Source organism: Phaenicophaeus curvirostris, chromosome 18 (genome assembly GCF_032191515.1).
Source record: "Phaenicophaeus curvirostris isolate KB17595 chromosome 18, BPBGC_Pcur_1.0, whole genome shotgun sequence".
In the NCBI taxonomy this organism is placed as follows: domain Eukaryota; kingdom Metazoa; phylum Chordata; class Aves; order Cuculiformes; family Cuculidae; genus Phaenicophaeus; species Phaenicophaeus curvirostris.
The window spans coordinates 866,354-890,896 of NC_091409.1; the positions used below are offsets into that span (position 1 = coordinate 866,354).

Consider the following 24,543-nt stretch of genomic DNA (forward strand, 5'->3'; position numbering starts at 1 on the left):
GTATCTTTTACAGCGTGTCAGAACCTCAGTAACAGACAATTCCTTCGGTGTCCTGCTTTTCAGGAATACGAGCAGTTTTGTTAGTTCAGAGAACACCAAAGAAGGGAATTCTAGCATTATCATAGAATCATATAATGGTTTTGGTCAGAAGGGACCTTAAAGATCATCCAGTTCCAACCCCCCTGCACTATTAAACTTTTAATCCTCATTGAAGATCTCTGTTGTAGGAGAACTGAGGTCAAGGCACACAAGGAAAATCAGCCTGGGATGTGTCTATTTAATCTGACATCACCTCCTCAAAGTGTTTCCAGGAATCATGTTTGTTGTATGTTAGAGGAATTGCCTTGGAACTGAAGAATGTTAAGAGCGAAAAATCTTTGGTCCAAAATACATGTAATTTCAGCTTCAATGTGCAAGGGAGGCAAGGTTTGCACTTACAAAAATAGTGGAATAGCTTTCAGAGCATCTGTTCACTTGTGTTTTCATCCTGATTGAAATTAAACTTCATTTAATTACTAGGGAGACCTTGGCTTGCTGTTTGATTAATTTGCGAAAAAATAGGGCAATATATATCCTTCCTTATCACATATGCTTAAAAATGAAGTGCCACAGAGCTTTGCTCTTTAATCAAATGGGCTTGTGCTCACCTGTGGGCATGTAGAAGCTTTTATGATACAACATGAACTTATCTTTCTTCAACCGACTAAAAAATGGCATTCTAAAAACCCCACAGCATTAAAGCAAGAATTGAGTTATGTAGCATAAAAAAGTCTGAATTTCAAGGTGGTTATTGAGAGCTATGTTGGATACCAGCTGTCTTTTGTTTATAGTCTATGTGATCTCATGCAGTGTGCAGGATAGTTACCAGCTACAAGTATCCTCATTTCAGTAATCAGGGAAATGCTGTCAATGCCCAAAGTGTTTAAAATGAGATGATGTGGTAGCTGAGGAAAGCTTTAATTATCATGGTCTCAACTTTTGCATCGCTCTAAGACTTACTGTTTTGTGTCAGAGGGTCTACTAAATTACGTGAATTCTGAAACTGCTCATAATAAAATTCATGTTTTCTATTTTTGAGGTGTTTACAGTGCAGCTGACTCTTGGGGACCAGCACTGGGAAGCTGAAGGAACTAGTATTAAAAAAGCGCAACATGCGGCAGCTGCCAAAGCCTTGGAAGGGACAAAATTCCCTAAGCCTACAGCTCGTCCCTCTCGTAGCGAAGGCAAGAATCCAGGTATACCCCACAGCAAACTGATTTAAAAAAATAACAAATAAAATACTCAGTTCCAGTTCCTTCTGACAGTTGGGCAACTCTTTGTGTTCCTTTTGTTGTTTTTAGACAGTGTAACCCCCACAGTGGAGCTAAATGCACTTTGCATGAAGCTGGGAAAGAAACCTATATACAAACCTATCGATCCCTATACGGGGATGAGATCTACTTACAACTATGCTATGAGAGGTGGTACTTATCCTCCACGGTATGTGTTGTTTAATTTTTGGGGTTTGCAATCTCATATCTTTGAACTTCCGCTCTCATCATCCATGTCCTTTGATGCTATCTTCTGAAAACTGGCTAAAAATACAACGTCCCTGAAAGAGATATTCAGCCTGAGACATAGCCAGCTTATGAAGCCAAAAGTCTTGATAAATACACACCATTAATATCTGTGTTTTGTCTTATTTAAGGTTATTTTTTCTTTGGGGGGAGGGGAAGTGGAGGAAAAAGGGAACTGAACCAAATGATGAAGTGTTTTTGAGAGCACTTGGGTCTAGCCAGCTTCATGAAATGAATAGTTAAATGTTAGCTAGATATTTCTTGCATTTCCTTCTTGTGTAAAACAAAAAGTGAAGAATACAGTTTGATGCTTTCTCTAAAGCAATTATATTTAAATTAAAGCTTCAGTTTGAATAATTTTATATGAGCATAAGTACTGTGAATTCAAAACTTAATGGACTCGCAAGTCTATAAACGTGCAGTTACGTTGCCTTTCTCTGCTTTAGTTGGTTAGAAGTATGTTTGTGTTGTAAAACAAAACATTGATAATCTGTTTCAGGGTCTCTCCTGAAAATGTTTTAGCCTTTAAATCAAAATTTTGCTTTTTAATCCTAGTTATTCAGTGCTGAATTGTGGTTACTGATATCCAAGAGGTTCATCTGTGTGTAGCTTAGGTTCTTGTTTACTTTCTAGGCCAAGCTGTTTGCTTATTTAAATCTCGCTCTCTGCAGGTACTTTTACCCATTTCCTGTCGGGCCCTTACTTTATCAAGTTGAGCTTTCAATTGGAGGGCAGCAGTTCCATGGGAAAGGAAGAACACGACAAGCTGCTAAGCATGATGCAGCTGCTAAAGCACTGAAAGTTCTGCAGAATGAGCCTTTGCCTGAGAAACCAGAGGTGGGAATTGATCTCAGTGTTGTAAGCATAAATTGCTAAGATAAACTAAGATATTGTAGATATTTTTCCTAATTGAGAGGAAGATGAGTTTTGATGTTTAATTCTGTGCTAGTAGTGTTGACTTACTTGTGTCAACAGAAGCACATAGATTTAAAACCATAAATTTCTATGGAACTTGAGTTTTACCAAATTAAGTTATATTAATTCTTTTGCTGTCATATTTTTTTCCACAGCAATGCTATAGACTTCTGTCAGATATGAGCAGTGGAAACGTAGATAGGAACTAATATCTGATCAGGTACAGATCATATACAAACTTCTGAAGAAGTGTGTAAATGGGGTACTTGCATTCCAATATGGGCAACATAGAAATCAGACATGGGTTTGCTTCCTGGGAAACATTCCTGTGTGATTTTGGAAAGCACCATGGAAGTTCATGGAAGAAGTAAACTCATATGCACGTTTTGACATGAATATAAGAAGCAAATGTTTATCCCTCCATATATTTATGGCTGCTCAGCACTTTCCATTCCAAAACCCTGTTAACTGGGCTTTTTTTCGTGCTTTTTTAAGTTAGGCAGATGGTCTCTGTGTCTGCACAGGAGTCACTCATAGCTGCTGGGGCTGTTTGGCTGTGTGCGCCTTCTCTGGATGTGTTGGTTCACAGCTTTGGCTGTAGACCACTTCAGAGGGTGTATTTAGTCTCTCCTTTATGGGCTCATTATACCCATGTGACTTACAAGGGCTTGATATTAGAACTAAGAGCCAGAGATCGACTGATGTACTCGATGCTGGCATCCAGATCTTGCTGAGGAGGCAGCGGTGCAATACAGACCTGGAAGCAAGAGAGACTAGGACATTGCCAGAGAGGTGGGGAATGGGAAGCAGAGGTTGGACTGTTAACTTAGGATCTGGGGAACATGGTAACTTCCTCAATACAGAGTCTGGCTGTGTGCTGAGGAAGAAGGGAAATGAAGGGTTGAGCAAGAAGGTAACAAGGGATCTCAGACTTGGGGTGGGGGGAAATCTGGGAGCTGCTAGGAATACCAGAAAGCAAGGACTGGGGAAACGTGTTGTGAAGCCAAGGGACATTGAGTTAAAACTTTGCTCTGATAATTAAGCAAAAACACTGGATCTAGTGGTTCAGGGGAGAGGCCTGGGGAGGCAGTGATCGTAGTGGTTCAGGAAACCAAGAGCTTTCCTGGAGGAATGTCGATTATGGAATGATGGGGGTTGCCAAGAGCGAAGGGGTGACAAATGCTATTGAGAAGAAGAAAACGTTGGTGAGAATGGAAGCTGAAAGAGTGGAGATGAATTCTGCACTGAGCTGGTGACAGGCAAAGTGCAGTCAGGAACAAACATGAGCCTGCATGCAGAAGAGGTGAAACCTAAGAGGATTTTCCCCTTCAGTACAGGGGAACCCCAAATTCCTGAGTATCAGTGTTCTGTGGCAGTGATGCATAACATCCTCTTTTTGCACTTGCTTTTCTCAAAGACAACTTACTGTCATCAGCCCCTTTTCCACCTCAGGTAGCAAAGTTCTGTGTACTGGATTCAAGCTGTCCTAACTTTACAGGAAGTAGTAAGATCATGTATAATTGAATCCTTTTCACGTTTTCAGAAGTGCTTCTGTGCAAGTGACTTGCTGAATATTTGTAGAGTTGTGTTTAAAGTTAAGTAATCTGAGGTCTTCAGAACAAACACTGCAATTGTCTTTATGTGACCAGGTAACCTTTCCTGTAGGATGTCTCGTTCAGTGTAAGGGGTGTAAATCAGGAGGCAAAGGAAGTAAACCTGCAGAATCTCTCCTTTTTCTTCAGTTTTAAGGTTATGATGAGGGAAATAGTATTGTGAATGATGCAAGAAATTGCAAGAAGGGAGAATTGGTTTATGAATAAAACAGCTGCAAGCTTATTGGGAGCTGAATGCTGTCTTAACCCTGCTGTACATGTGCTGGGCAAGTCACTTAATTTTTCACAAGAAACATCCATTAGTCATTTTATTTTTCTATTTTGTTGACTTATCCGCAAAACGAAGAGTAGGAAATTTAGCTATGCTTAACGAGAGCAATCCTTCGAACAGTGTCAGCTGTTTTATAGGAAGTACTTGAATTAATCGGATCTTTAATTTGAAGTTTAATACTTGAATGATAAATTCATTCATGTTTTTGGCTTTCAAATACTGTAGTTGTAGGAATGTGTAAGGGAATTACTCTTTTTGTAATGGTGTTTTGCAGTAGACAAGAGGTAGATAAAATAAGGAAAATTTAACTGCTGAGCACTGTTGGTACTTGCAGTCGGTGAGGCAAGGTCCTTGAAGGATACAGCTGATCATAAAAGCTGCTGTGATAATGTGTCTGGGCAATGGAGGCGAATTAAGATTTCACAAGCAGATGTAATCCTGATACTTCCTACTTGTCATTTGATGGTGCCAGGAATTTTCCTTCTAAATGTAGTTATTTTTGTCTATCCCATTTGCGTGTGTGTGTGTAAACAGAATATGCTTAAGCTTTAACTCTTGTAGTTTTAGAGGGGGTAATTTTGTAGGTTTTTGTTTTTACATTAAGAATTTTTGTATTTACAGGATTTTACTCTTTTTCATTTAATTTAGAAAGTATTCAATACTTAAGAAGAAATAATTGAATAAAATTCCTAGATTGTAAGGGTAAGAATGACCATTTCCCACACCTCCTCAGACTGCAAATCTAGATGCAAGTGGCAGGGAAATAATTAGGTCTTACCTGGATACAGCCCTGCCTGAGTAACCCTAGTTAAGGATAACGTCTGCTCTGCTTTGAGTGGGAGGCTGTAGTAGGAGGCCTCTGAAAGGCCCTTCCAACCTAAATATTAGCTGCTCTTTATGCCCTTAACATGGAAGAAAATAGTGAGACTGAAAGCTGTGTTGAAATCAGCATAGTTCTAATCAGCAGCTCCACTTGTTGTCATCATTTGCTTATAAGCAGACTTTGAGGAAGTGAGTGTTGAGAGAGTTCCTAGAAAAGGGCAGATCCCTCTTTAAAGTAGTCTATATTACTTTTGCCATTTGCTTGGGAGTTTTTTAATCTCACTTTTGTTTACTTTTGTGACCGTTTTGGGTTTCTTTTTTTTCACTTGTTAGGGATGAATTTGAATAATTTGAGAGCTGAGAGTGGTAAATGCTTATGTTCTTGGTCTCATTCTGATTTAGAGGCATAGATTCCTTGGAGAATTTACACATGAAAACCACTTTAAAAGCAGATCTTGGATTATCTTCAGGTACACAGGGAAAGGAGAGTGTGTATGTATGATTTTTTACTTATAAAATAAACTGATACAGAACTCAAATAGAAGCAAAGTAATCTGTAAATTAGCTGTAGCCTGTTAATTGTTATTTTGCTATTAATTTACTCTTTCTAGGTAAAGATAGTAAAGAAAAGCATCTATATTTTAGACTGTGTGAACTGACTTGGAAGATCCAGAATATGCACTGTAGTATAGCAAAATATTCCATATTAATTTGTATTCTCTTGAAAGGATATTAAATAGGGGAAGTTCAATACAGTAAATAAAAGTCCTTGTCATTTTCACTAGGGAAAATGTTGGAATTTGAAAAAACTAGAATATATCTGAAATTATGTGGAGGGGAAAAGTATTTGTAATTCAAGTGATGGTGCTGAAGTTTAGACAGTAAAGGTAGTGATGGGTCATTCCTAGAGATGCTGGCAGTAAACCAGCTCTAACATCTAAACCGTAATAAATTAAGGTCTTAGTAGTTCCAGTATTTGTTTCTGCATATATGATGCTCTTCCTTTGGGACTTACCACTTCCATTTTGAAATAGGTTTTAGGCTATGATGAGCAACACTTTTGGCTCCTGTATTCAGTCTTCATTTGGTGAGTTTTCACCCGTGGTGTTCCTCTGCTGAGGTACAGGGTAGCTCCCATACTGCAGGGGTTGCCTCCAGGTTTCTCATGCAGTCTCAAGCACAGGGTATCTGTCTCGCTCCTCCTATCTGCCATTGTGTGGTCTCAGTTTTTGCAGACCCGAGGATTGCTGTTTGTACTTTTCCACGTGCAATGGGTGACTGGAGACTAGACATAAGGAAGAATTTCTTCACCATGAGAGTAGTGAGTCCCTGGCACGGGTTGCCCAGGGGAGCTGTGGCTGCTCCATCCCTGGAGGGTTTCAGGTCCTGGTTGGGTGGGCCTTGGGCAGCCTGATCCAGGGGAGGTGTCCCTGCCTAAGGCAGGGGGGTTGGAATTGGATGATTTTTAAGGTCCCTTCCATGCCAAAGTGTTCTCTGATTCTATGATTAGAGGCTTTCATTGTAAAGGCATTTGGGGCTATTGGTACTCTTCTGAAGTGTTTGCGACTTCAACTTGAAATGAGAAGTGGAAACAATTTAATTTTACTCATATTTTGTTCTGAGGCTGCTTTAAGTGCTGGGAAAAAAATCCTTCACATTTTAATCTAACTTGTTAGAAACAGACACCGGGATGCTTGCTACTATCAAAACTAGTTTTAATCAATGAGAGCTCTCTAGCATATTTCTGCTGCTCCAATAAAATATTAAATCATTTTTGTTACCTGGTTGCATAACTAGTATTGTGGCATGATATAACTGGTGAAATTGTTGCTGTTCATCTTTATCATAATCTTTCCAATATCACTGCTGGACACTTAGTCTTAAAATTTCTCTGTTGCTGTTACCATACCTCTTAGTTCATGTTGATCCCAACATCAGTGAAGACATTTTTGGAATCACAATCAAAGTTTTACCTGGATGTACGTAGAAGTGCCTGTAGGTAAGCTTCACCTGGCACTGCTGCCCTCCTAGCAGGTGTAAGTTCTCAGAGATGTATACCACTTGATTTAAGGCGAGTTCCTGGAAGTATGTTCCTCAGATGAGAAAGAAAAACTGTAGATGAAACAGTTATAGGGGAGCATGTTAGAAGAGATGATGCCAGGGTCGAATTAGCCATCCTGTATTCGCATTGGTCCCATTCTCAGAATCTTTATTTTTCCTGCCCTTTCTCTTATCTGATGCTGTCTTAGTGCTTTTGGTACAAATGTCCAATCAGTCCATGCAAATTGTATTTCATAAAGGTACTTCCATTTGAAAATCAGTTCATTTAATGCTTCAATTTGTTTTTCTATAAATAGATTTTTAAACCTATTGTCCCTCATTCCATTCATTCTTTCCTGTAACGAACACATGAAAAGATGAAGGTTTGCTAGCTTTTACACACACGCACACACACACCCCACACACACCTCAAATGAGCTGCTTAAGTTTCAGTTCTGTAGTATGTGTGCTGCATTTCTACACATTCACGTAAAGTGGCAGTAAAGGTTAGACTACTTAAAATTTTGAGAGCTCAGTTAACTGGTTGGATGGATAAAATTCAATTTAATAGGATCATTATTTTAAATAGAGTATGCTTCTTTTAGGTTAACGGAAAAGAACCAGATGATGAAAATCTCAATAAATCTGAAATAAGCCAAGTTTTTGAGATTGCACTTAAAAGGAACTTGCCTGTGAATTTTGAGGTATGTTTATTTTACAAGCTCTAGATTTGGTTTTATTAGAATATGAAGGGTACACATTAAGTTGAGTTTCTTCTAGATAACCCAAACAACTGACTTCTAACTTGTCCTGTTAGTTGTGAGTACACTTTTACTTTTGACAGTCACCTTGATTGTCTCAGAGCTTATATGGTAAAAGGAAAAATCCACCTGTTCACAAATTCATGCACTAAAATCATAAGATGAGTGAACAGCTGCGCTGTTGTCTGTGCAATCTTTTTTCCAAGCTTTTTGAAAAATCAGTATTACAGCGAAGAAACAAAACACAACCCCACATTAATGGTTAGAACATTGAAGTGCCAAGTTGAGGCAGACTAGTAGAGCTCACTCTGAAAGACACTTGTGGAAGTATTTGCCTAATTGAGCACTGATGTGGACTACCCGCACATTGCAGAACCTCACACATAGGTTTCTTTTCTTGCCATGAGGTGACCTCATGTGCATCTTACTTTCCTTTCCTTTGGCCTGGCTGCTTGCTGCCTCTTTGCCCCTCCTTGATCATTTTAGTTATCTTAAATCAATAGCTTCCATAGGAGCATCTCGTGTTTCACTGAAATATTAATTTATCACACTGCTTTCCTGAGCTGGCAGAGTAACATTTGAGTCAACTATCTGAATTATTATAGTAAGAAAACACAATTGTGTGTGACTAAATTGCTTCTAAAACCGTTCTGTGAAATTTTACATGAAGCTTTCAATTATTGCAGATTATTCTGAGCATTGCTGGTAAAATTATAGTCATGCAAAGCCAGTTGTGGGCGGAAGTTCTTAATTCATTCTTACTTTTTGACTCTATGGATATTTTGAAGTGCAATCTGTTATGAATGGAATTAAAAGATTAAATCTGTAGTAGGCAGCTATCCCTTAGATGTCTCCAGAATTCTTGATTACTGAACTAAAATATTTTATCCTAAAGAATTACTTTCTCTATAATGTTCTATTGCCGTAACATGATGTTTTTAATGAGGTGATGTTAGCTGTGTGGAAGTACAGGCTGATGAAATAGAACAGTCCTATTTTAGTGTCAAAAAATAAACTAGTAAATTAAATAAAATGGGTTAATGACTTATATGTAAATAATATTTGCAGCCTGCTGCCTCTGATCTTTTTAAAGTATATGTTTATTTGGGTGGGATTATGTTATTAGAGTAAATACGATTTACCTCTCTACTTTCTGGGTTGTATGAGAATCTATAATCTCTTTATCCGTAGTTCTTGAGAGAAGTTTGCTATAAACAATGTGCCCTACCATTTTTTAATAAGTGTTTATCACGCTTTCACTCAGTTTTTCCCTCTGAAACAGGTGACCAAGGAAAGTGGTCCTCCCCATATGAAGAGCTTTGTAACCAAGGTGTCAGTTGGCGAATTCATGGGTGAAGGCGAAGGAAAGAGCAAGAAGATCTCAAAGAAAAATGCTGCAATAGCAGTCCTAGAAGAACTCAAAAAATTGCCACCCCTTCCTACGGTTGAGAAAATGAAGCCACGAATCAAAAAGAAAACAAAATCAATAGTGAAGGTAAGAGAGAAACAGATTGGAAATCTGACTGTTATAAATAATCATCAGATGAGAGACATTTTTGAGTTAACTATAAACACTCTTCAACTGTTCAACATTTATCACCAGTCTAGTACTGCAAGTGAGATGGTTTATGCTGCCACTCTAAATGGGCTTCTGACACTACTTGTAAATCAGTACCAGTAAATACAGGATGAAAGAGAAGCATTAAAAAAAAGGCATTATAAAAATCACGCTCTAACTTTCAAGCTTTAGACTTCACAGCTTCAGAGTTTGCATGATTTTGCTTTTGCAAATTCTCCTGCAAGCCTCTCCCTCTTAATACAGCAGGATTAGAACTTGTAAAACTATACTAGTGGTAGGTTATATGTGGTCAACTGTGGCAGCAGAGCCAAATAAAATGAGTGTTTCTTATTGGCTGTGACAGTGTTTCATTAAGCAACTTTTGTTTCAGTGTTCTTTTAAATTCTAGAGATGAATTAATTCAATGGCACACAGCATATTGTCTATTAAACCAAATATTTACAAATCTTGACTTATTTCCTAAACATCGTTCTACACAGCTGCAAACAAGTCCAGAATATGGTCAAGGAATGAATCCCATTAGCAGACTTGCGCAGATACAGCAGGCCAAGAAAGAGAAGGAACCAGAGTACATGCTCATCACAGAACGTGGTCTTCCAAGGCGCAGGGAGTTTGTTATGCAGGTGTGTTTAATTGGAGACATCTGGCTGCATGGCTGAGATGTCTGTCTTTTTTTTTTTTTTCCTCTTTCTGGCTTATGGTAATCAGGTTGTCATGATGATACCAAAGGGAACAGGATTACGGCCAAATTTCCATAAAATTTATTAAGCAAATATCTAGTGACTATGTTTGAGGCAGATAAGTGATCTGAATCATGTTTTTTTAAAAATTGCAAAGAGCAGCAGAAGTCTATGTTGTAACTGCCTAATGTTTTAATTAATAGGAATATAATAGTCTGTTAAGAGAGACTGAGCTTCTTGCATATCGTAATGTAGGATTTATTAACACAAACCTGGGTGTTCTTCCTTTCCCCGAGTTTTCATGTGTTGCTTTAGAGTGCTGCACTTCTTGCACCCTGCATTGCAAATCCCAATAGTGTAGTCGTATTTCTAGTATTGGTTATCTCCTGTCCTCCAATAATTAAGTGCATTCCCCAGACCTCTCTCCTGTCCTGCACAAAACAGTACAAGTGGTTGCTTCCTTTCCATTATATTAGTAAATCTGCTAAATATGTAACTTCAGCATGGAAAAATTGTCTGCTGTGATACCAGTTTTGAGCATTTAGGCTCTTGCTACAGGGAAATGATGAAATGTAGTTGTTTGGGTGACTTCTCTTTGGGGTTTTTGTGCTTGGAGCCCAATGGTCATTGATAATAAATGACAACGTGCTTTGAGTAATGATCACTTGAGCTATTTTATGACTCCTAGACTACTAGTAAGTGAATCCTCATTCTACTGTTTGTTTATTTTTTTGATTCTTCTTTTGTCCAGGTGAAAGTTGGTGTACACACAGCTGAAGGGATGGGCACAAACAAAAAGGTTGCTAAACGCAATGCAGCTGAAAATATGTTGGAAATTTTAGGTTTCAAAGTCCCTCAACCTCAACCTCCAAAGCCAGCATTAAAGACAGAGGAGAAGGTAGGAGTCTTTAAGAATCAACTGCTGTGTGATACTGCACCAAAACGGTCAAGTTGGAACAACAGCAGCTTTGCAAGGCATTAATAGTGCAGTGAACTCACCCTCTCTGCCCTGCGGTTGTTTTGAGGTGACTGGTCTCTAAAAAGTAGTGCATTTTGGATACATTAAGGATTCTATTGTGCAAGTAAATAAAATCCTCATCAGAAGGCTAAATGAATGTATTTCTTCTTTATAGAATGGTTCAGAACCTGTAGTCGATGTGTTGGTTGTAGAAACTTGCAGATTTGGAGTTTATAGGACTTTGGTGGCAGTGACAGTTTTGTCACCGATTGCAGTCCAAAGCCTGTTTCAGGTCTCTTTCTCTGGGCCCCTGGGCAGGGAAAGAGCCCTGCGTTCTGTTGATTCAGCAGGTGTTACCAGGGAGTTAAAATAGCAAGTCTGCTTTTGATTCTTTCATGCATTTTCTCATTTGTCCAGTCGTCCTCAGCAATGCCAATATCTAACATTAGTGTAACTGGCTTTATTATGATATCTAGTTCTCAATATCTCTCGTCTTAATACAAGTTCACTGGTCTGTAGATTGCTTTAGTCATTCGGTAAATAAGAAACACTGAACTTCTCTCTTTTTGGTAACCATGTAATATTTGAGGGGTTTGAATACTAAATTTTTCAGTAAAATGTTGTCCAGTCAGATGATCTGCGTGTGGAAAACTTTAAAACTTAAGAGGAAAAATGTTTTAAAAAGAAATTGTGTATTTGGCTTTTGCCCTTTTATCTTTAAGACACCAGTGAAGAAACCAGGTGATGGAAGAAAAGTAACCTTCTTTGAGCCGGGCTCTGAAGACACTTCAGCTAGTAAGTAACTATATGGAAAGAAGCCTGGCCCTGTTGGTGCACGCGCCTGTGTGTGTAAGATGTTTCTCGGTCCCTTCAATAATATCACTGTTAATACACTGCAGTGAGCAGAGGGGTGCAACTGCTGGCCTGCTGACTACATCCACCCCTTGGGAAAGCTTTGATTAAATCCCAAAGAGCTTATTCCTTCCAAGTCATCCAGTATTCAGCTTGCTTGGCCGCCCATTCCTCAGGGAAGGGAGTAGCTGGCCGAGTCAAAAGCCTGTGTGTGCTGGTGGGTCAGTTGAGCAGGTTCTGTTCCAGGGACCAGGCTCCTTCGGCCAAGAGCACGAGTGGAGCGAGGGCAATTTCTGTGGGGGAAAAGGTAAAGGGAGGAGGGGACATCAGCCTCTTAACAATATTTAACAGTGGCTCTGGCCCTTCTGTGGTTTCATTATTTGTACCTACAGTTTAAATGGTGAAATAAAAAAATTTTGAAACCAAAAGACAGATCTAGAATGTGGCTGCAAGTGTCTGAGGTGTATGTAAGCTTGGCTAGCCTGGAGGAACTGCTCCTGGAGGTAAGAGTGCTCCTGATGGCAGAGGCAGGTGTTGCACTAAATCATTTATTCAGTAAGAAAACTCTGTCTGGACAATACTGCATCTCTGACCCACCAAAGGCCAGTCAAGCTCGCTAGGTTTGCTAGTGTTTCGAAAGTGACTTGAACACGTTATTTTTTCTAGAGTGGCTCTGATGCCCCTGTATGCCTTCCTCTGCCTGCAGAAGGCCTCACAGACACAGCAGCATCTGTCTTAGCGCGTGTCTCTCTCTCCTCAGGTAATAAAGAAGATGAGTTTAGGATGCCTTATCTGAGCCATCAGCAACTTCCTGCTGGAATTCTTCCCATGGTCCCTGAGGTTGCACAAGCGGTAGGAGCCAATCAAGGACATCACACCAAAGAGTTCAGTAGGGCAGCTCCAAATCCTGCCAAGGCTACAGTCACAGCAATGATCGCTAGAGAGTTATTGTATGGTGGTACTTCTCCTACTGCTGAGACCATATTAAAGAATAACAACTCATCAGGCCACGTACCCCACGGACCACTGACTCGGCCCTCTGAACAGCTGGACTACCTTTCCAATGTTCAAGGAATCCAGGTAAATGGTCAGCTTTGCAAGATTCCTTCCAAAGCCATCCAAACTGGTCGAACCTGTTGTTTGTTCTACAGCTTTTTTGTTCTGCTGGTGACTGATGGATTCTGAGGCAGTTCGTTAAGCTGAAATTCTTGTTAATGTTTTACTTCACCTATGAAATGTACTGACTTTTACAACTTGCTTTATTTAGTTTTCAAATGCACGTTTCTGTACTGCAGCCTCGGCCTCATTCAGTGCCACTCAAGTCTTGGAAGGATAACGTTGAAAGTAATATTTTCTGAAAATTGCTGTGATGTGTGAACGCAACTTGAACGTGGCTGTTCTGAATTATTATATCGTAATAATCTTTCACACATTAACATTTGCTGTAAGCTGTTTTCTTGTTTGGTCCCTTTAGTGAGGGTTGCATGTGAGCTCCTCTACTAATATGTTAGAGGAGCTCTTTTAGAAGTGTAATAGGGAAAATGTTAAATGTAGTTAGATCAGAATAAAGGTCCCAGCAACGACTGTTACTGCGTAGCCACTTGCACAACTCTCACAATTATGAGAGAACATTGCAGGTGAAGTCAGACTTCAGAGTAGATGGTTCTACTGGCTGACAGAATGATTAGAAGTAAGGTTCAGCTTCATGTCTGGGCAAATAACGTACGACAATCATGATATGTTTCCTGTATTTGGTTAACTGAAAAGAACTAAATCCTTGTCTTTTCTTTAGGTTGAATATAAAGACTTTCCAAAAAATAACAAGAATGAGTTTGTATCTCTTATAAACTGTTCCTCTCAGCCACCACTGATCAGCCATGGAATTGGGAAGGATGTAGAATCTTGCCATGATATGGTATGATGAATGTTGCTGAAATGCTTTCTCTTTGGCCTTCTGTGAACTCGGGCATGCAGCAGATAGACCAAGGCTTCATATTACTGCTGGAGAGCAATGAATTAGATGCTGTACAGTTCCTTGGCTCGTTTTTGTCTAATATTTCACAGATTGCTGAAATAATTGATTAGTAATATCGGAATCTAATCTAAATAACCATTAACATGTTTAATATACGCTCACTGTTTTGGTCTACAAAAAATGCTTTTGCTTTATCTTGATATTATTTGCATGAGCACTTACTAAAGAAAATGTATGAAAAGGAACTTTTAAAGCATAGCGGGACATCACCTTTTTTCTGTAAACAGAATAGGCTGGTAATTCATTGGGAACTGCAGTGCTTGAGTTCACATTACCAGACCTTCTTCTGGAACGGAATCCAAAATGGAAGAAATGCAGTTTACCATTAGATAGCAGGGGACGCTTCCAATCTGTTAAGCTCCCTTTATAAATGAGATCTTTCATTAACACTAGCTGAAATATTTCCTTCTCAAATAATGATTCTTCTAGACTGTAAACTGTAAGGGACTTTGTCCGGAAAAGACATGACTTATTGCTAACATGTACACAGTCTGCTGTAATTTGAAGAGTTTCATTCTTTTGGTAGCTAGTAGTGACCCCAGTACTGACCGCAGGATGAAGTAATCATTTGCAATAGATAAATACACTTGGGAAAACCTCATTTTATTGATTTTTATACTAAAAAAATCCGTAGGAATTTTCTTAAGTCTATAATGTGATACAGATTTCTTTGATCTTTTCACTTAATTTTGACATTTTCATACCCATCTCTACATCCTGCTGTAAAGAGCTCCTGTAAGACCGGTCTCACAAGTCAGCACACTAGGTAGAAGGGAAAAGAATAGCCAGGACAGAGCTTAAACATTGCAACTGGGCCGGCATGAGAGCCGCCTTCTGTTCAGATAGTCAGCTTCCACTGTCATATGTGCCATAACTGATTGGGGGTGTTTGCACAAAGTGCACCTGAAAAGGATCTAAATAAAGCTGAAAAAAATTGTCAATTCTCAAAGAAGGTATCTGAATTTTTCATTATCCATGTCACATGGACCCTTCTACTCCACAGTCACACATGCCCTATTGTGTGGTATTTTGGATTCTCGTGTATCCTGTTTTCTTTTTCTGCAGAGGACTTTTTGGTTCTGTGTGTTTTAATGTTGTTTGTCTTAATCTCTGTACCATTTCAGCCATTACTAATTTAGTGTCTTCCTCGATACTAAAAGTACTGCTGAATTAATTTCCCCCACTGCGATAACAAATGCAATGGGAACAAACGCCAGCCACAGCACCATTCTGTTGTTTAATGTAGCAAGATGAAATTCTACACCATTACATTTTCCCCCCATAATTATGCATCTTAACAAATACATTACTAAATGAGAGTGTTTACTTCGTTTCAAGTGAGTCCCAGTTCTGCTTTCACTAAATTAATGTAATGGACTGGGGTGGAATTGCCAAATGCTTTCTCTTTTCTTTAGGCTGCATTGAATATTTTAAAGTTGCTGTCTGAGTTGGACCAACAAACCACAGAGATGCCAAGAACAGGAAATGGACCAATGTCTGTGTGAGTGTGACCATTGACTTTCCCTGCATTAATGGAAACCTCCAGCCCGAGGAGGTTCTAGAAACATAAAATATGAGGGTTTGTTTCTTTGCCAGGGGCTGTTGTTTTCTTCAGAAGGATGAGAGGGTGGGTTTTATTATCTAGCTTATAATTTTCACGTGTCAAATGCAAATTACTGAGAAGGAGCAAGTGGATAAAATGTAACGGCTGTGACAGAAATTCTGACTGTGATCCCTCTGCTTGTACTATTCGTTTATGTATATTTGTACATGGTGTGACTTTTCAGTGTGTTTTAAGTGCTACAGCTGCTCCTCTAGAAATCTTCTGATGTAAAATGTAAACCATGTATGGGTTTCACAGCTCGCTTTTGGCAGAAACCTGGAGGGGTTGCAAATTGCTCAATTTGACCAGGAGAAAGGAATGTTTCTTCTCTCATTTAGATAATAAGCTGTCAAAATGGTGGAACTCAAAGTGCTAATTGATTAACAATGAAGGCCAGTTATATGGAAACACGTTGTTATATGCACCTCAAATTCTTTGTATCTGATTCAGAGGCATCTTATTCATGGAAATTGTGTTTTGTCTCCTAAGTAACAGGTGTGTTCTCATTTGTAGATGTGTGAAACAAGAAATGGAAAGTGACCCTCTTCTCAAACCGGCTAACTCAAACACTTTGGGACAAACACTGGACAGCACTGCCTAAAAAAGGCTTTTGACTGGACCCAAACCCAAAAGCACCAGAGAAAATCAAATGCTTCCTATTAATGTAACCTAACTGTTTTAGAGTGCTACAGTCTTTACAGCCTACTGTAGTGTCTAAATCATAACCGTTGCTTTTCTTCAAACAGTGATGAATTTTTAGTTTCATTATGTTGTTTTGATTGAAATGACACTATAAATTTTTCATTTAAAAGTTTCTTAATTGTATCTAGAACAATAGCACAGTTTAGAAACTTTGTCTTCTGAGACTGACATGTTATCTGTGAACTAACTTGGGAAGATCATATCCATGTATGCGGTTGTTTTGTTTTTATTGAAATAGCAAAGTTTCACTGGAAACAAATAGTGTACCCACCATTTCAAAAACTCCAAACCTAGTTTAATTATCCAACGGTTGAATGAATTAAAACACTTGAGGAATTTTAAACTTTGTTTGATTATTTCTGGTTAATTTTTAGTTTTCTTGAGCTGGGGGTAGGGGAACTTGAATGCAATGTGACTTTAAATGATCTCTGATCTATGTTTTAAAGATTGTGTGTAGAGATGGCACACAGCTCACTACATTACAGGATATGATCTCGATGTAGTGCATATAAAACCGCAGATTGATTTTCCTTGAGTGCTTTATACTGTTTAATTACATCTCCATGTAGGGTTGAAAAAAATTACCTATGTTTATATATAAACTGTGTTGCTTTTGATGTTGTGTTATTGCGCACTGAACTGTGCGCAATAAAGTTTTTGCATATGGTCCAGGTAAAGCACGATAGCCTTGCAAGTTAAGTACTGCTTCAGTTCATTGTTTACGCTGGAATTTTTTCTCCCCATGGAATGTAAGTAAAACGTAGTGTTTGTCACCAATAAATGGTAATACTAAATTTTTTTGGTTAATTTATTCTTGTATGCCACTACAGGGGCTGCTTTTTTATAGGATTTGTAATGCTTGTGATATAGTACGGGCAGTATTGTAAAGCTATGGAGTAACTGTACAATGGTTATCAATTACATATAAATAACTACTATTTAGTAATGTGGAGGATGTGAAAGCCTGGCAAGGTCAAGGAAATTCAAAAGTAACGTGGGTACATTTTGTTATTTGTGCCACAGTGTGTTAGTGCAACTGTATTAATGGGAGCTTAAACTGAAGTTATGATTATGACAAGAAACCTGGCACAATGAGTTGGTGTGATTTCAAAGTTTAAGTCTCTACTTTTAAGTTTCCTTGTTTGCTTGTAATTGAGTCATAACCTTGCCTTGCACGTCGTGATTTTTAGGGGGTGGTACGTTCAAAGCAAAACTTTCCCTCTAGCGACAAAAGCTGGCAGGGTGGGCTGACACGTGAGAGCGTGTCCCTGGGCTGTGACCTGCCGAACGCGTGTGCCTGGCTGGTCACCTGTAGCAGCACTTCCTACACACCTGGTGCAGTGCGTGCAGCAACTCTTGTCGTGGAAAGCAGTTACTGCATCTGCTGTCACTCAAAGCTAAATGTCTCAGCCGTTTTATTTGCATTATCAGAAGCAGTCGGGCCACATAAACTGCATACCAAATTTTATTGAATCAAGTTGAGTTTGATCATTATAAGCGCAAAAACCATTGTAAAGATTTTTTCTTTTGATTTTTTTTTTTTTTTACATTTGTAGAACTAAAATGCTGTACATTTAAAAAAATTAAAAGAAACTTGCTAGGCTGAGGCTTTGTATTGCAAATTCTTACAACTTAGAAACTATGTACCAAACAATTGATATTGTAAAACAGTTACCGCATTGATGGCAGTGTAAATGGTCTCCCTGCCTTCATCCGCTGCTCCTTACGAGTCTTCTCTTTGGATGTGACTAGCGGCTATTCTTCGGACTGGTTTGCAGCATTTGGTGATATTGCTGTTTCATATGAACCTGAGTGAAAGTATTTTTGCCATAGATACCTCAGTTTCAATACTCTTAAGTGCATCTGTCATCTTAGAGGTGCTCCCTAAGTGAAGGTTCTTTTGTCAAAGGCCTGTGTAATCACAGCCTCAGGAGGGAGGACTTCAGGTCACTGTGTGGATTCTAGGTGAGCCAAAGTGAGTTCTACGTAAGTGTTTCTTCTAAAGTGCTACAACCACTTGCTTTTTCAGTTGTCTCCTGTGTGCTTCATGCAGCAAAGGCTAGGAAGAATGATTACATATTATGTGTAACCACCTCCCGCTATATCAGGGGCTCCGAGTCCCATCCAGCCTTGCCTTGAACACCCCCAGGGAGGGGGCAGCCACAACTTCTCTGGGCCGGTGCCTCACCAACCTCACAGTAAAAAAATTCTTTTGAATCTAAATCTCCCCTTTCAGCTTAAAACTGTTACCCCCTTGTCCTATCCCTGCACTCCCTTATAAAGAGCCCCTCCCCAGCTTTTCTGGAACCCCTTTTCAGTACTGGAAGCTGCTCTGAGGTCTCCCCAGAGCCTTTTCTAGGCTGAACAAGCCCAACTCTCTCAGCCTGTCTGCATACAGGAGGTGCTTCCAGCCCTCTGATTATCCTTGTGGCCTCCTCCGGACTTGCTCCCGCAGCTGTCCTTCCTGTTGTGAGGGCTTCACAAATGAATGCAGAACTCCAGGTGAGAGTCAGATCTCAATGGGTAAGGGTTGTGCTCCCACAAGCAGAATGTAGCAAGCATTTTTTCCCCTACTCTTACTTGACTCTGCTTAAATTACCACAAGCATTTTAGTAAATTAAGGCATTTTTTCCTACGTTTCTCCAAAAGTATTTGGCAATATGGCAGAACTAACCTGAGTCCTCCAGAATCTGCTCTATGTTTAGTGAATTGTGGAATTCTACACTCAGAATATTCAGTTTGGCTACAGAGAACTTCCCTTTAATCACTTCCAACTGGACATAAGGAAAATAAAGTATTTAGTTCCATCTGTCAGGCTGCTGACATTTGTGCTAACAGCAACTGAGACAGTCATCTTGTTTATTTTCAGAATTTACTGTGTTATTATCCCAGGCTCTTAAATTGCAGACCCCGGGTTCTGCAAGTAGGGCTGCCCTTAAGCTACTGCTTCACAGTGTGGGGCGAGGAAGTCTGATCCTCGGGGATCTGCTTTAGTAACTTGTCAGTGTGTGCGACTCCGGAGGAGGCCAGTCCCTGGGGAGCAGGAGGTGTCACCTGGCAGAACGAGCCGCTGAATTTCAGAGTGTTTCAGTCTTGTTTCTTTGGACCTTTTTTAATGCTTTCCTATCCTACTTCCAAATGTGGCGCATGCAGGCTCAAAGGAAGTAGCTGAGTTTGGAAACCACATTCTGGAAATACTTACGTTCATTTTCCTGTAGTTCAGCTTGTAAATAAAATCAGCAGAGACCAGACAGCGTAGGCGATACATTTTCCTTCACCAAAGAAAATGTCCTGTCTGCCTGTACTCCCTCACGTGTCTCAACCTTGACAGACTCCAGTCTTCATGTTGTTGTTTTCTGGTATTGGAAAGAAAGCACTTATTACAGTTTTCTCAGACTTCAAAGCCATAAGCCAATGTCTAAATTCTAGCAGCTTTTGCACTTCTCTCCTTCAGCCTCTTGTACAAGCAAACAGCCACGCTAAATAGCGGCTCCAGTCAAAAGAGTGAAACTGTGCCACTGTTCTTTGAAGAAGTGCTGTCAGATGTCTCTCTCTTTAACGTCCTGTGTAAGAACCTGAAGAGCGGCTTTGTCAATGTGCTGCGTGCCAGCCTGGCCAGTGAAGCCTTTTCCAGTGCTGTGTGAACAAGCTGAAGGGCGGCTGCTCAAGTGTCTGAAGTAACCAACTGCATTCCGAAGCTGGTGTACCAGAAAGAAGGTAGTTCATGTTCACCCTGGGGTTCTGGAGTATTATCTGCTTTCTGGAATGGGTCAGTTTGCTCTCCTTGAGACAAAAAAACTGCGCCACATAGATGTTAAAGGGGAATAATGAAAATTGGTGAGGGAATATTCTTAAAGCAGAATATTTTGTTAGTAGGAAGTCCTGACTCCCCAAAGGAAGAAACATGACTTTTCGTGATCCATCATTCTTGGTTTCAGGGTGGAGATCTTCAAGGAAAGGAGGATTTGTGCAAGGTCTGTTTTCAGCAATGCTGAGCTGTAGGATAGCTAAAATGTGCCTACAGAATGAGAAGAAGCCTGGATTCACTGTGATACCTGTTTGTTCCATAATATTAAAATACATTCCCTGAACTTCTTGTTTGTTGTTTTGTTTTACGATATAGACAGCTGGTATTTCCCTAGGATAAATCCTTTCTGAAAGGACTCGGTTGAGGAATCTGGAATCAGTAATTCTTGCTATTAATTCTCTGGCCAAATGTCAGTACCATACATCAGAGCTGAGTGTAGCTGTACTGGGAATTCCACTGTAACGATTGTGTTACCTAAGGATCAAACCAAACTTCTGTTCTAACCCACTGATCAAAGTTAATACTTTTATTGTGATGAGATGAATAGCAGAGGTTCCTAAGGTGTCTTACTGCAGGAAGGGAGAGGATGCGTGTATAGCACTTGACTAATCTTGTTCTGTGAAGCAACTGTGTAGTTGCTTGCTGCTTTTATTTTGAAAGTCTGCAGTAGAAATCAACTGAATAAATGTGAATCAATGTAATACCTTCCTTAAGGGCTTTATTTAGAAGACTCCTCTGCCTAAGCTCAGACAAAGAAATGCTGCTCCAGAGGTGTTTACAAATCTAAAAACACTCGACTCCATGTCTGTGGCTGTGACATGCTGTATTGCTTCCCTTTGGACACGTAAACTTACTTAATAACCAGGATCTCCTGCGTGAGAACCTAAACATCCCATGGAAAGAAGTTAGGAAAATAAGTTGTTAGAACAAATTAAGATTTAAAGGGTATTTGTTTGATCTTTGGATTAGAACTGAATAAAAGCATATGGATGGTGAATAACTCACCCAAAAGTGTATTACTTTGTATACCACTAGCAGTATTCAAATGCAACAAAATTGTGTTTCATTACAAATGAAAAAAAAACTTTTAAACTTTACTCATGCTTCCCATTTCACAGTATTTTTAGTAACCTGCTAGTAGAGGATGTTTTAGATTTTAAATGTCCAGTGTCCAGAATCCAGAAAATGTCCAGAATCCAGAAAAATACCATTCACAGAATATGCTTTCAATACTTCCATCCTCTGCTACCATTCTTTCATTATCTTTACCATTTCCAAACAAAAGGTAGTCTTCTATATTTAAATGCCACTTTTTGCCCCTCCCAAACGTTGCAATCCCAACCCTGGGTCAGGGACAAAACCTCTGATAGGTTTCATGGCCAAGTCCAAATGCAAAATTTTTTTGGGGTCAGCTGGTCATCTCTAGAGACACTTATCCTGTTCCCTGTTTTTCAATGGGTGCAATGGGTTTTTGGAACTAAACTCTTGAATGTCTGTAGGAAGAAAAAAAACCCAGAACCTTATTTATGTGCAAACAAGCGTATTAAATTGGTAAATCTGAATACATCTCCCTGTTGGGTCTTTTGCTGAAACTCATCTGGGTAACTCAGTGTCTTCATTTGTTTCTGTTTTCAGCTGCAGGCTAGAAAAATTCTGGGTCTAAAACTAAACTATGGCAGTTTGTCTCATGGTCCATTAGTCCATTCTGTGACTTTTCTGTTTGGAACTTTTTGTATGACAACAGACAAGTGTAAATAATTCGGCAGATGCTCAGAAAGATATTTTTTTTCTAATACTCTGTCAGCGGCCAGACTGTTTTATCATCATCCTCCACAGGGAAGCTGCTGACCCAACAGTTCAGAGAGATCTTTTCATGGCTTTTTTGATGCTTACCTTTTTTTTTTTAAATTCTATTACAAAGTTTTATGCTAGAAAACTACAATCTCTATTAGAAATTTCCTGAATATTGGAGGCATCTAGTGCTGTGTTTCCAGTTTAGGTTATTATGTTGGGAAGTCAGAAGTTGCACCTCAATGAAAGTTTGGATTTCTTCATACTCAGTTCTGCCTTAAAAAAGGCCCTGAACCTAACACTCTAGCAGTTGGATGCTGGTATGTGAAATATTTAATCTCCCATGAGATTAATGAGGTCTTGTTTAGCGATTCAGAAGCATTTCTTCTTTCATCAAGCTTCCCCTTCCTTGGGCACAAGATAAAAGCAGGATTCTGTGCTAGCACTCAGTGCTGGCATTTGGAAGGAGCTAAAAACATGTCCCTGTGCAGGCTGGCCCCAAAGCATCCTTTGGGAGTTGTGGTACTGTTAAAAACAAAATGCTTGTGACAAACTGTCTTTTAACCTTAACTTGGCTTTGGCCACTCTGTAAGGCTGGACAGAGTAACTGCTCCTGCACGACTGGCGCAAGAGCACAGGGACACACGACTGGAGAGGCCCAGCTATGCACGTGCTGCCTGTGGCTGCAGTGAATCGCCACCCTCTGCAAGGGAAGCGTCTAACAGTCCTGGGGGAGACGTGTGTCCCGCGGGCAAAATCCCTCTAATCAGCTGTGAAGCGAAGCTTTCACAGGCTGGTGGCTTTGGCCAGCAATGCCCCACGGAGCAGTTCCCTGAGCACGGTCTGACTTTTGCTGCCTTTTGAGGAACTTCTTGAGTTCAATGAGTCTTGCTACAATGAGCCCTGAGTTGAAGAACTCATCTAACTAAAAAGATTTTCAACATGGTTCTGCCAAGGAGAATAAAACCTGGCGAAATCAAATAAATTTGATACTAAGCTCTGCTGCAGCTGTTAAGCATCCCAGACCTTCTCATTTATCCTTCCTTGCCAAGCTAGGCAACAAAAATCACATTTACAGTTCCTTTCGTGTTATACACGTGACATGGGTTTGCAGTTTAACAAGATTAGTTTTCCCTGTAATCCTCTTAAAATATCTTTCCTTTGATTGTCTCTTCATCTTTTGGTGTTCTGGAACTTGGATTAATGGGATTGAGATTTATTCCACAAGTCCTTTTTGATAAGCTGCTTTCAGGAATTACTTGCCTACAAACACATTTAATATGGAAAAAGCATTTTACTGGCAGCTGAATTATGCAGTGTTGTACCAAACACTATACGGCCTATATATGTACTTGCAGTATGTATGTTTGCAGATACTACTAGATGAGGTGAGTAAAACAAGATAGGCTCTCTCATTTCGGAGTATCTAAAATCTCTCACATGGCTGCTCTAGGTCGATTTGCAGAGCTTTGGCTGTACGTTTGCCAATTAGCCAACAAATTGACTACGTGCCTTTTCTTGTTCTCATCACGTTTCAAGCACCATCCAGTCAGCTTGATGTGGTCCCCTTGGCACTGAATCGCCTCTTTAGCTGGTAGAAGCTTGACACCGAAGTAACTGCATGTTTGCTGAAACAGTGATGTGACACACTAACACTTCATACAAGTTAGAGTGACTGAACAGCTCTGTCTGCTGCCTTGGCATGACCAGTGTGTATTTTACAAACAGGAAAAGCCAAAGCGTGGAGCAATTACATGGTTTTAGGCTAGGCAGAGCTGCTTATTACAGTTGTTCAGCTCCTGTGTTTATCCCAAAAGGATCTCTGCTGACGTAAAGCCAGCATACGGCTTTGCGCCTTCCCCTGCCTGTCCCCCTACCTCTCAGATTTTTACTCCATTTCAAACCCATCTCTTTAGTTGGTCTTACTCTAGCGACAGAAGTTCCTGCTGTCCCCAGGAGGTGCAGGGAGGGGGTCACGGCTGCAAAACATTTCTGAATCACAGGGTGGCTCCCCCTGCTATACAGCAGCGTGGGGAGGGATGAAACGCTGTGCTCAGCTGGCCTTTCTGAACATGAATAGGTGGATGCACACGGCGAGCGCAGGGCACTGGAAACCCCCTCCATGTGTACTCAGAGACTTCATGTTGGAACTGGGAGCGCTTTGAGGTCCCTTCCAACCGAAGCCATTCTGTGATTCCTTGCCCATGCCTGGTGAAGGGCGCTTGCTTCCTAGAACTCCGCAATCAGTCCTAGAGTTTATTCACTTCCATTTTCGGTATCAACAGGAGCAGAGAGAGGCGGCCTTGGGGCATGGGGTGATGCTGAAAATGCCAGCAAATAACCTCTAAGACTCATTTTGGAGTTTCAGAAAGTGAACATCATTATCAGACCTGGGCAACGTGAGGCAGTGATCCCATCAGTCATGTGCAACGAGACCAAAGCTGGGGACAGCACAATTTCCCACTTGCACGTGTGTAAATTTCCCCAGAATCTTACGCGTATCCTATTATGTTCCAGGTCCGATTTTAACGTTATTACGAGCTTCACAACAGCCAAA

At 40.1% G+C, this 24,543-nt stretch overlaps 1 protein-coding gene across 6 annotated transcripts in view; it reads left to right on the forward strand.

The window, feature by feature from the left end:
- STAU1 (staufen double-stranded RNA binding protein 1) overlaps nt 1–17,990 on the forward strand; it is a 30,259-nt gene extending 12,269 nt beyond the window's left edge. For 2 of the 6 annotated variants that reach the window (XM_069872022.1, XM_069872023.1), the window contains 12 exons: nt 1,079–1,235; nt 1,341–1,479; nt 2,228–2,393; nt 7,823–7,921; nt 9,243–9,473; nt 10,037–10,180; nt 10,989–11,135; nt 11,918–11,990; nt 12,808–13,127; nt 13,840–13,962; nt 15,498–15,583; nt 16,199–17,990. In XM_069872022.1, the coding sequence (XP_069728123.1) occupies nt 1,079–1,235; nt 1,341–1,479; nt 2,228–2,393; nt 7,823–7,921; nt 9,243–9,473; nt 10,037–10,180; nt 10,989–11,135; nt 11,918–11,990; nt 12,808–13,127; nt 13,840–13,962; nt 15,498–15,583; nt 16,199–16,286 (1,773 nt within the window). In that variant the 3' untranslated portion in view covers nt 16,287–17,990. The remainder of the gene's footprint in view (nt 1–1,078; nt 1,236–1,340; nt 1,480–2,227; nt 2,394–7,822; nt 7,922–9,242; nt 9,474–10,036; nt 10,181–10,988; nt 11,136–11,917; nt 11,991–12,807; nt 13,128–13,839; nt 13,963–15,497; nt 15,584–16,198) is intronic. The other 4 variants (XM_069872025.1, XM_069872024.1, XM_069872026.1 and 1 more) reach the window with 4 other exon arrangements.
- Nucleotides 17,991–24,543: the final 6,553 nt, after the last annotated feature.